At 36.2% G+C, this 13,055-nt stretch overlaps 1 protein-coding gene across 1 annotated transcript; it reads right to left on the bottom strand.

Moving 5' to 3' along the window:
• Nucleotides 1-291: 291 nt before the first annotated feature.
• On the bottom strand, nt 292-8,410 carry LOC147476728 (acyl-coenzyme A oxidase 3, peroxisomal-like). Its single transcript, XM_086585063.1, has 13 exons — nt 7,870-8,410; nt 6,277-6,394; nt 6,071-6,178; nt 5,769-5,941; nt 5,572-5,671; nt 5,328-5,402; nt 5,068-5,198; nt 4,130-4,265; nt 3,924-4,043; nt 3,571-3,717; nt 3,392-3,496; nt 3,178-3,279; nt 292-912 (listed from the first exon to the last, which is right to left on the bottom strand). Exons 1-13 carry the CDS (start codon nt 8,334-8,336, stop codon nt 664-666), a joined length of 2,031 nt encoding a protein of 676 aa, XP_086441189.1. The 5' UTR covers nt 8,337-8,410; the 3' UTR covers nt 292-663.
• Between the last annotated feature and the right edge of the window lie 4,645 nt (nt 8,411-13,055).

Here is a 13,055-nt window from a genome sequence, read left to right on the forward strand (position 1 = left end):
TATCCGGCCGGGGACAGTTGTGAGGAATAACCACAAAAAGGGTTACATTGAGCGCATCGACAAGGAAGTGACGCTTTTTGTAGAACTACTTCTCATTTGAAACACTGTCACTAAATATTTATATGTAACGGCCTTCATCAAAAAGATTTTGGTGGTACATATATGACAAAGCAAGAGTCACATGTGTAAACAAAACATATACACCAGAGGAGCTGACATTTTTTTTATTAATGTTTGAGATCTTTGGTCATCCCTTCTGTAACATAGCCAATATAATGAACGAAATAAGGATTCACATATAAAGTCTGCTTTTATCTAGATATAATTAAATTGACAAATAGATTGGACAAGTACATTTACTGATTTACACTACATCATCTTAAGCAACTCATTTTTATATTAGATACTAATATAAGCTTTAGTGTTATCGACTTCTTTTGGGCCATAAAACTCTGGCTGGTATCCCTTTTTACTATGTCCTTCAACATTGAAATACATTCTTCAAGACGTATCTGGAATAAGTTTATTGAACGTACATTTTCAGAAGGGCTGCCTCCATTGCCCCAAGCGGGTATCACAATACAGGCACCTATTATTGACAAGAATAAGCAACAGAGCACACACCGGTTGCGGTTTTCCAAATATGAGACTAGATAGAAGAAATTATTGTTGCAGAGAAGACCATGAATTAGCTGCAATCCAGTCATAAGCTATTGGACTGAGGAAAGAATCAGGGATGCCGAATGAGCTAACAACAGCGAGGGCATGTGGTCGTAATTCACTGCATAACTTTGTTACTTCTTTTCTCACAGCTGCGGCATTTTCTGTTGACAGGTAACCATACCGGAGAAACGAAGCATCCTCTTCCAGGCTCACTAATGCATATATGGACCTCAATAGTCCCAGAATATTCTACAAAGGGAAAGGAGACAAAAACAACTGATTTCAACTAAAATACTGTATGGACAAAGTAATTTACTGCAGCATAACTCCACAAGGGAACGTTACAGAGATTTTTGAAGCTGAATGTAGTAGTTTTTTCAAGAAAATAGTTCAGAGGACCAATTTGGGGAAAAAGTAACTCTAGAGGACACTGTTTTTTGTGAGTAACTCACAAGGACAAATTTTGGGGAAAAGTAACTCACAAACCCACTATTTCAAAATTAGAAACCCTCAAGGGCAAAATAAGTTGGCATGGCCCTTTTACTTTTTTTAAATGCCAATTATACATTTCCGTGAAAATAACCCTCAAGAACAAATGGCCCGGATTTAAAATAAATATTTTCCGATTTTACCATTTCTGTCATTTTACTATAAACAATGAGTGTTCATACCTTCTGCTGGTGTATGAACAATGATTGTTCATATTCAAATAGGTGAATGTACCTTATACAATATATTGATGATGTATGAATGTTTATACCAAAAACTATGAACATGAACATTCAATGTTCATAACCAAAGGACTATGAATATCAAATGTTCATACCCAAGGACTATAAACATTGAATGTTCATGTACCAAAGACTATGAACATCGAATGTTCATACCCAAAGGACTATAGACATTGAATATTCATACTCAATCAATGTTCATACTAAATACACCGAGTCGTTTCGTCTGGACCGGGCCATTAATTATTTCGCATCAGGAGTATACTGATATTTCATCTACCCGATCCGTTTTTTATTTCATGTCAAGGGTATACTTGACCTTTCATCTACCCGGTCCTTGTGAATTACGAAAAGAAAAAAGTGTCCTTAAGAGTTACTTTTTCGGCAGTTTTATCCTTGAGAGTCACTCCCTATAGTTTTTTAGGGTTAGTTATCCCCCACCCCAAGTTGTAACATCCAACAGTAATGTTTCTTCATGTGATAAAAAAAAAAAAAAAAAAAATCATCTAGTAGCCGTTGGATGTTACAACTAGTAATTTTGTTGGGGGGGGGGGTATCCCTAACTAACTCGATTTTTGACACTAAACATTTTCTTTAAGTCATTTGCTATCTTATTACTTTAGGGGATATTGGGACATCTTAATCACCCCGACTAGGGCAGGGATCGGGTCGGATATGGCTATATCCGAATCCAAATCTAAATAGTTTCATAATATCCGAACCCGATTATATCCGAAATTTAATATCCAAACCCAATCAAACCCGACCAACCCGATCGGATAACACAAAATTTAAAAAAAAAAACCCAAAAAATATATCCGAACCCGAACCCAAATCCGATAGACCCGAACCCGACCTGAATAAATAAACGGATATAAAAATCGACCTGAACCCGAACTATTCGGGGTTGGGTCGGATTCGGGTCAAACCCGACCCGATTCCCTGCCCTAACCCCGACGACCTAACATTGTTTCCCATAGTATAAGGAGGTTTTATCCGTCATGAACCAAGATATAGAAAAGTCACTTTGTAAATTACAGCAGAGCAAGTACAGCAGTACAACTCTCTTGAAAGGATGGTATTGAAATCAGATTCCATAGGAAACACCAAGATATAGTTAGAGCATATCTGACATGTGATCAGTAATGCGTGCAATACTCATATGCTTATTGTTGCTTAGCCTATTGAGGCCATTTAAACCCATTACAAAATCACACGCAGGCGACCTACTAAATTGGATCAATGTCATATAAGGTATTTCTAACTTAATTACAATAAAATAATAAATATTACTTAATTATTTGTTTATAGTAGATTATTTGATGACACTTCTACTCTTGGAATAAGTATTAATCTCTTGCTACAATAAGCTGCCCAAAATAACAGAAAATTATTGTAAAACATCAATATGTTTTTAATAGAAAAACTGGAAGGTTTTCAAGATTATTAATTATATAATGTCACACACATCTAGATATTTAGATTTGAAATAATCACTATCAGTCTCACTAGAAAAAATCTCACTGAGATTCTTCCAACATAACCAATTTTACATCACTTAGACATAGGGATCGCGGAGAATGACAATTTAAGGTTTCTAGTTGCTCAATTTATTATCAGAAAAGAGAACAAAATAGGAAAACTAAACACATCTATCCAACATGTGGACATAGTCATGATTCCTCGGGTCATTTTAAAATGGTTGATTTTATTTGTGTTGCCAAGGACTTGATCATTCACCAGACAATCTAACTGCAGCAATTGTAATACTCATAAGACTAACCTTCAGTGGAGCATCAGACAAGGTCAATTCAGTCTCTATAAAGGTCTGCAGTATAGCTCTTTCAGTGAACGCTCTAGCCAAGTCTTCCGCAAGTTGATAGCTCTAATGTACATAAAAGAGAGGCAAGTATTATACACACATGACACGTGCATGTGTGTGTGTGTGTGAGAGAGAGAGAGAGAGAGAGTCGAAATGACCTCATAAAATTACTAACCAAGATAAATGCATACTCTTTGCTTTCTCCTCTTGCTTGGTGTTGTGATACTTCAGCAGCAAAACGAATCAACAAGTCTCGTTCTCTCAAGCAAAATATGGCAGTCTGTTGCAGATGGTGGATTTTAAGTATACATTCCTACTTGACCAAATTAACCACCTAAACTTAAATTTTACTACCTGGAACTGGTTACTTCTGAGGATAGTGCTTGTGAGCTGTGGTGGAACAACAGGACTAGGTCCATTCATGTGTTCTAATCCCAATTCTTTAAACGGTTTCTTCCTCCTCTGAGCAGCTATATATTCAGCAATAAGTGCCTTGCTAACCTGATGTCACTCATCCAAAACCAAATACTTCTACTTTAGACTGTTCAAAATTATAAGAAGTCTTCATATTGAGATGACTCGGGTTGATTGTACCTAGTGACATAGATAGAGACTAGAAGAGACTAAACATTATTAACAAAAAAGGTTGGCAATAAAGAATAGATAACTATACTCCCTAGCATATAAACATTAAAATTTGCAAATACCTGTTGCATCAGAACATTGTTGTCACCCTCAAAAGTGGACTGCACATCATGCTCACTCTTTAGATGGCCAACACGGTTTTCCGTCTTTAGACCTTGACCACCACAGGCTTCACGACATTCCTGATACAAGTGTTGTGAAAACAGGGTCAAAACATGTGCCACAGTGTGCAAAAAAACTACATACATAGCATAGAATGAGTTTCCACCTGAAGAGTCTTCATGTTATGCCAAGTGAATGTAGCCTTAAACGCACTAGAAACAACATGGATGGTTTTATTTGTCTCTGGAGTCCGCTTGACATATATCCTTTTCAAGTAGTTTGCTGCAAAACTCATTGCACAACTGTAAAACAAGGAGCCAATATTTCAAAATGATAATATGATTTATCCCCTTGGTACTCTAACTGAGAATGAGCCGCAACTTTTCTTTCTCCATCAATGTTTTTTGTTGAATTGGAGTCTACTAATCTACTTACCCACTTGAGCACTTAAGCAGAGACTAAAGGTGATCAAGTCTTAAGATGTGTCCCCTAACTTTAGCCTGTAGCTTAACAAGTATCCCTCGATATGACGAAATCTGAGTTTTAAGATTGCATTATGAAAGAGATATTCGAATTCAAAACAGTTTTTATTTTATTTTGCTTTTCTAGAATTTGCAACGCTGAGTGGTCTCATTTTATTACAATGTTTTGATAACATAACCTAAAAGTTAAATCTTGAAGTTCTCTGTTCGACTTATGATCATCATTCAATAAAATAGCTTCAACATGTGTATGTGGAGCGACATGGTTGAACATTTTACATTGTTTAACTTCCAATTATCTTTTTATGTCTTACAGTGATGAGCTGAACTTTTGGGAAGATGGTCAATGTGGCATGAAAAATATTGAGTAAAAAACTAATATGAACCTAACCCTGCAACAAGAAGCAAAAAGAATGTTAAGGAAACAGGCTATTCTTTTCTTTTCTTTTTTGATTGGCAAGCATGTTTTAACTGAGATCAGTAACTCTTGATGTTGGCAGGGTTCGAAGCCCAGACCTCTAGTATCATCACCCAAATGTTTTACCAACTTTGCTAGTTGGCACCTGCAATTCACCCAAAGAAAAGCTTGAGTTTGATGAAACACTAAAAATGAGAATCTTACGTTTTTGCAAGAAGAGGTAATAGCCGGCGTTGATGACTTGGGTAATCCAGCAATAGAACTTCAGGTTCATTTGGTGAAAGAGAGAAAGCACGTCTTGTCAATCCGTACCTTATAGCAATAGCTAAGCTGATCTGAAACAGAAAAAAGAAATGTGAGGCCTAAAGCTCTGGCGCAAAGAATCCGTTTCCTTCTCCATGACAGAGGAAACAAAGGTGAATTATGCTAGCCATCAATGAAATTCGTTTTAACATTTAACACACCTTTGAAGAATAAATTGCACTGACAGCAATGGTTACACGACCAGATGTCAATGGGGCCATGAATGCTGCAAACCTCTGACATTTAAACATCAAAGAAACTTACGCATGAAACAGTATTACAAACTTAGCAAACAAGAATCTTCCAAAAATTAATTTCCAATGAAGTATTTCTTAAAGTCAAACAACAATAGTTTCTAGAGGAAAAGGCACAGAGTTAAGAGGGAACAGTATAGTTCCTTATTACCTGATCTGGATCTTTTATTGCACTCAAATATTGACCATCCGGCGATACATCAGCAACAGCATTCAGTAAGTTCTCTCGAGGGATTCGGACATTGTCAAACCTTAAAATGTGGGCAGTATCAAGTGAACACAAATTTTAGGGATGAACAAAGTAAGAGCTGTCAAAGGAGAGTAGAGAAAAACGAACAGTAAGATTACCATATACGACCGTTATCAACACCATTCAACCCAATTTTATGACCACAGTCTGCTACACAGACATTTGGGCATATGCTTCCATCTTCATCTCTGATCTGAGCTATGAATGCATGAACCCCTTGGTTACTCCCATTTATATTAAGCTGCGAAAAAACTATTGTGTGCGTCGCATGCTACAAAACACAACATAAGATTCTCTCAGCGTGAAGGAAATGATGAACTAATCGCCATAACCATCATAACAACAAATAAAAAAACAACAGAAAAGAAAAGGTTTGGTCATTGTTAAAATCTTCCCATACATTGGCAGCTCCTCCAATCCAGTACTTCTGAGCAGATTCACATGGTGTGTTGATGACAAACTCTCCAGTATTTGAATCATATGTTGTTACTGTTTCTATTCCTCTCACCTACCTCACATGTCAAACACATAATTAATTGGAATAAAACTACGGAAAGAACAAAAAAAATCCAAATGTGAGGAAACAATTTTATCATTTCCACATACATTACTTCCATGTCCCAATTCAGACATTGCAAAGCAACCCTTAACCAGATAGTTTTCTGTGTCCTTCAACCACTTGTCATGATGCCGTTTCGTTCCAAAAAATTGGATGGCGCCACCCCTGCAACCATCAGGTAAATAGTTTGTCAGTGTTGGCATTCCTCGCTTCACCAACTATATTGATTGTTAAAATTATAATTATAATTATAATATGCACGGCATTTTGTTATAATTTTTGGCAAACCCAATACCACTTAAATAAATTTGATGCATTTCTCCTAAATAATACTGATACTTATCTCACTTTCTGTATTTTACCATTAGCATAAACCAACAAACCATAGATATAAATTACTGGTGTAACTTCTCACGAAGGATGATGGAATAAATAACTAGCATTAAACTAACCACAGCAAGCTATCACACTGACCCTCCTTTTTATTTTTATTTTACTATAATCTAAAGGGAAGAAAACTTGAACAGGAGATATTTATAGTTTCCACTATATGAATTTGAAAACATAACATGAGGGTTAATCTGGTAGTAAGAAAAACTACACTGGTCCACAGATTGCCAATATGTAAATGGCTTTTGCATGCTCTTTTGTATCCACTTCTAAACAAATTAAGTTCCTTCACAAAGAGCTAGTGTGCTGGATAAGTATATATCAAGAGATTCAACATGCTCTTTAATCTCTAATAGTGACATCTGGCTGACTGTACTATACTGTTTCTGTCAATAGCATGTACAGTTAAGTAGTTAAGTATTTAAAATGTTAAACCAATTATATGGCTAAGTCACTAGGTACGATATAAGATTCTCTTTGCATGGTTTTTCTTAGGATCCGATACATACTTGAACAAATTATAGAAGAAACTATATGATGATGGCAAAGCCCATATGAATAACTAACCAGAGATGAGACATTCGATGGATAGGTCTGCCACTAAAAGCCTACCGCAGATTATCATAATAATCATATACAACCTGAATGATACGTATCTTATAGTCTGTAGTTACTTTCTAAACTTTTCTATGTTAATGCAATACTAACCATTATTTGCTCTCCTTGTTATTGTCATTTTGGCCACAAAATATCCTACATATATATTTTATCGATGTTAGGAGTTCTTTTAGGGCTAACATCCACATCTTGACTGTGACAGTGTGACACCCCTTCTTCTACCTTCACTGTCTCCTCTGCCCCCACCCCCTTCACTGTCTTCTCCTAGACACGGCATTCGTCTTCACCATACGCCAATCGTGACAGCCAATCTTCTCCTCCTCTTCACACAGCCTTCTTCCGTGCCCATCTGATCCTTGTCACATCCTTACTCTTTGTGCTTCAAAGTTAGCTGCCCCTTCGCGCTTTACTAGTCATAATACTCTTTCTACCCAATGCCAAATGGTTCCAATTGATCCTCAAAAACAAGATCCATACAACTAGTCTTATTAGTTAAGACTTGATCCCATTTTTAACTACTTGGGCATCTCTTAATTCACACATTTAGACTTGGGCACAACAAATTTCAATACTTTAACTAACATAAAACCAAATAAACTGTAACAAGTAAATAGAGAAGAAAGAAAACTCACCAAAGAAAGAAATGAACGCCAAGCTTAACAGCAAGAGAATGATCATACATACCAATAACTTCATTTAAACCAAACTTTCTCAAATCATTATCAACCCCTTGACCAGTCAACCATCCATTAAACACCCCTTTACTTGTCAAATACTCAATTCTCCTCATTGTCATTTCTCTTTGTTGTTCCATTGTTGTATTATAATCAGGTGAAACAAAAACTCTTCCATTATAGTTTTTTGGACAAAATAAATTACTTTGTCTCATTATTCCAAATAACCAGTCCCTTTCATATAAGTTATGTCCATCTAGTAGTTTTCTTAGCTCATTTGTATCGAAACTGATATTTTCCGATATTTCAGGTGGTGTGTAACTTAAACAAGTTGATGTTTCAAGTTGTGGGGAAAGAGAAAGTGATGAGTGGTGTTGGGTTAAGTGTTTTGTTATAACTGAAGTGCGCCATGTTACGGGATCCATTGTTTTTGTGAGTTTTGAGGATGGGGAATTTTTTTTTTTTTAGAGAAGATGAGCTTCAAGTTTTTTATTTTTTGTTCGGGTTTTTATTGAGTGTTGGAAGGCTAACTTGCGCTGCAAACGTGTGAAAATTATAAGTTTGTCAAAAAGGTCAAAGGTATGGCGCAAGTTAGAGAGTATCTTACGTCAGTTTGGACAGTTGGATTTATGTTGACGTGTAACATGTTTTTTTTTTTTTTGATTGGCAAAATAACAGACGTGCAACATGTTGGTTAATGACTTGTCTTGATTTGCGTGCAATCGGATAGCCAATCTCGTCTTTTTCGTTTTTCTAGAAGACTAGAACTTTCAGCTGGGTTCGATTTTCAGACCAAGAAATACGGAATAGCCCCAACGGTTAGCTGGTAGGGCTGGTCATCCAGCTACTCAAGTCAAGTTTTAGGGTGCTCACTCAAATTTTGTTAGAGCTTTTATTTCGTGTTTAAACTCGACTCGTCAAGTATCCGACTAGCTCAATAAGTCTAGATTTATATTTTTTTAGACTATGAATTCAAATTTAATAATAGGTTCCAGAGTTTGATTCCATTTGTTTTGTGTATAGGCTTCACTTTGACCACATGCTAGAGATAAGTGAGCACAAATAGACACACAATACTATCTCAAGACCAAATTAACTTGTTAAACCCATTTAATGAATTATTAAAATGCAACTACAATCCACTAATATCACAATAAACCATTATCTAACAACTATTACAAGGTATACACAATATGATTACAGCCGTATATGTTGAATTCCTATAATCCAACACACTAACATAAAACAATTATCCTAATTAAATGTTAAAATAACTATATAAAATGCGAGTTTCGAGTAGTTCGCGAGATTCTCGAGTTCGAGCTCACATTTTAAAATGTGCTCAAACTCAACTCACATTATTGAACGAGCGAGTTTGGTAGAGCCCATAACGAGTTGAGTGCAAGCTGCTCGCGAGTTACTCGACTTGATGACCGACCCTATGATTAGATGTGTGAACCCCATCCCAACGACCCATACCACACAACCTCTCTGTTATAGCCCAACTTATGAACCGATAAAGTTGGGACTTTAGGCTAAGTCCAATGTATAATTTTTTTTTTTTGGATAATAGTCCAATGTACCGTTGGATCATGAATGAATACGAATGTTGAACACATTGGTTAGTGAATAGTGCTTGTCTTGTGCATACAATCCAGTAACAAAACTCAAAGTGTGTGTGTTCTGAAGGAAAGACTATAAATGGAAAGGAAAGGAAAATAGGTGTGGTTCACCTTTTCCATAGTTTTTTTACTGTTTGTTTGCCCCATGGAAAGAAATAGGGTTTTCCATATGGAAACCAAACCACAAAAACGGAAATGGTTTTGTGCCCATGCCCAACCCCTAAAAAAATTATGGAAATAAAACGAAATAAAAACAACAATAAAAAAAAGGTGAACCACTCCAACAGCTCAAGCCACCACACCCTTCTTCTTCTCTTCTCTTCTCTTCTCATCTCTAACACCACTCAACGTAATGTCCTTCAGCTCTCAAACTCTACCTCTGGTACTTTATTCCTCTCATGTCCTTCTCTTTGTGGGATAAGCATATTTTTAAGATATACATTTTTTCTTCTTCTTATTATTAGTAATTAATTCACTTTATGGAACCAATCATTTCGATATCGCAGACATTTTCATGTTAGTTAATATTATATATGTTATTATTAATATTTTATTCATGTGCTTAATCATAAAATATTTTTTAATACATTCTATTAATCATGGTACAACTCCTTGGTAGTATTATATGCTTATATGTTAATTAATTGTAACTCTGTTGATCAATAACGATTGTCTTAGGAATATAGATGACTACAAAATAGCTGCAGTCTTTTGTGTAATTGCTGCATATTTTGTAATGTCACACATGCTTGAGAACATGCCTATTGATAGGGCGCCATGTAGAAATTGGGACTACGAGAGACATTTAGCTCTAGAGAGGTTGTATTAAGAAGATGATAATAGTTATCATAAAATGCTCCGGTTGAATAGAACATATTTTAATAGCTTATGTGAACGACTTCAATAAAGAGGTTTGACTGCTAGTAGATGGGTTCCTATGAAAGAACAAGTGGCAATATTTTTTTACATTTTAGGCCACAATACATGTGTGGGGCCTACTTCTTGGACTATGATAAAATCACGATAAACTATCTACTAACATTTTCATAGAGTTTTGCAATATGTATTGAGGCTTGGTAGGGAATACATAAGACATGCACGTCAAACAAACTCCCCAACAACATGAAGTAATCTGAAGCCTTGGGCCATGAGATATTTTAAGCTAGGTAAATTGAGTTTATAAAATACTTACTCTTAAACCTTGCTAGCATTTATCTTAAAGGTATAAAGTTAGTCGTAATTTTTTTTTTTTTTTTTTATTTCCTCGTTTTATAGGATTGTGTTGGTGCAATTGATAGTACTTTCATACCAGCAATGGTACCTATAGCATGGAAGGTGGAGGCAATGATGTTATGGAAGGCATGAGGCTTGTTATGCAGAATGTGACAGATTTTTTGCGTGTGAGGAGTAAAATTGAGCGTGAGAGGATTGCAATTGAGGCTAGTAAGAACAATGCTTTAGCCTTCACTTGGGACAAAATTTGTTTAGCCATTGATGAAATTGATGTGTTGGATGAGGAACAAAATATTGCAACTACGGAGTTGTTTTCACAAGGCGGTGCTTGTTATGGACCGATTTGGGATTAATGGGCCCAAATGTTTGGAAGAGCCCATGGGTTGATAGGTCATCGCGGACTGGGGCTAGGCAGCAAGCATGGAGCAGAAATATAGAGAGGATAGCGCAAAAGGCGAGGGACAAGTGTGCGAAGTCAGAGAGGACATGTGGGTTCATCATAATGGATGGATGGAAGGAAGATCAAGGGGAGAGCGCAGACTATGGAGGAACCACATATAAATAAGGGGGGAAACCCTAAAGAGAGGGAAAAAAAATTGAAAACACTAGAAAAAGAATCAGGTCACAACAATTGGCGTCGTCTGTGGGAATCGAACCCACGACCATGCACATGCGTAGGTTGCCATTCTTCTCTGCTCAAGTTGGACCTCACACCGAGAAGCAACAGACTGGAATGGAAGATGGTAGAGGGGGTGCTTGTGCTCCCTAATGCAATATAGACTGTTGTCGAAGAGAAGAGGATATCCCGTATCTGCGTACAAACCGAGAAAAGCATACTGAGCACTCCCTAGATCTATTATGTGTTGCAGCAATGAATATATCCCACCTGGTCTGCCTTTGGAGTATGTAAATCTAGAACAACAAGTTAAGACGAGGGTAAACTATATATAACAAAGGGAGTATAGTTATAACTCACCCCCAAAATGGAATTTGGAATGGTTTAAACGAACACGAGGTTCAGCTTCCACAGACTTCCAGCTGCCGAACAAATATAAAGGAAATAATTCCTAATATATATTTATTAGAGCAAGGGAGATTTAGTATAAAATACTTCCTACCAAAACGAGAGCATAAATAGTAGTAGCCCATGCTGTCACACCCCGAATTTCGACAAAATCGGAAAAACAATATTAATTCCCGACTCTTCGATTTTCAAGGTGTGATATACTCTCTACTTCCAAAAACCCATCATCTATTTAATTACACGGATAATTCAAAACCAATAAATTTTTTTAAATAAACAAAAGTCCTCTTCATAACCAAAAACTCACAAATAAGATTAAATTACAAATCTCATTTCAACAACTCTTTAATTATAATTAGAACTGAAAATACAAAACAACATTTTTTTTTTTTTTTTTATTGGCAAGCCTGTTTTAAATGAGATCAGTAACTCTTTGATGCTGGCGGGGTTCGAATCCCAGACCTCTGGTACCATCATCCAAAGGTTTTACCGACTTTGCTAGTCGGCACCTGCAAACCACTAAAATCTATTACACCTTAAGGGAAAACAAAACATATCATGAATGCAACGCTAACGCAAACCACAAGCAGCAACCAACCTTCTTCAACACTAATCATGTCAAGACTTATCAACTATGTTCATTTAATGAACACACCCGATAAGCAAGCATGCAAATCGGGTCAGCATTATAAACAATGCTGGTGTGAGTAGCCCTAAAATACAAATCATACTAATATACTAATATACTAGTTAGTTAGTTAGTTCCTCCACCGAGGCGCCTTAACATCCAATGAATAATACAACATTCTTATTTACACTAATTAAGGCAGGTAGTTTCTCCACTGAGGCGTCTTAGCTTCCAATTCATTAATAGTAAGGCATTTCCTCCACCGAGGCGCCTTAGCTTCAAACCGTACTATATCAACTATATCTAATAATCAAATAATAAACATAAACTTACTCTATACTTACACTGGTGTAAGCCAAATCACAGAGTGGGTCACACCTGCATAAATAATCAATTCAACCCACCCTTCTGCAAAACCTTTGTGAATGCAACATAAATTATAATAAACCAAACATATCATATACATAATTTCAATAATCTCATTGAACCAAATTTCACAACCACCATCAATCATTTATTATAGATTTAATGTACACTTTGATATATCATCACAATTATTGTTTAGAGTTTCTTCAAGTGTCTCTAGAATCACGTCGTCTCTATGTATTACCTAGTTTCCCTACCACAATCGCTTCCC

This window comes from Coptis chinensis, chromosome 9 (assembly GCF_015680905.1).
Source record: "Coptis chinensis isolate HL-2020 chromosome 9, ASM1568090v1, whole genome shotgun sequence".
Lineage (NCBI taxonomy): Eukaryota > Viridiplantae > Streptophyta > Magnoliopsida > Ranunculales > Ranunculaceae > Coptis > Coptis chinensis.

What these genes read in the sequence shown, in the direction of transcription:
- LOC147476728 (XM_086585063.1), bottom strand. Translation starts at nt 8,336, where the DNA reads ATGGATCCCGTAACATGGCGCACTTCAGTTATAACAAAACACTTAACC. An exon ending in ATAACATGAAGACTCTTCAG is followed by an intron (nt 4,044 to 4,129) that starts GTGGAAACTCAT and finishes CACTTGTATCAG; the next exon opens with GAATGTCGTGAAGCCTGTGG. An exon ending in AAGAGTATGCATTTATCTTG is followed by an intron (nt 3,280 to 3,391) that starts GTTAGTAATTTT and finishes TATGTACATTAG; the next exon opens with AGCTATCAACTTGCGGAAGA.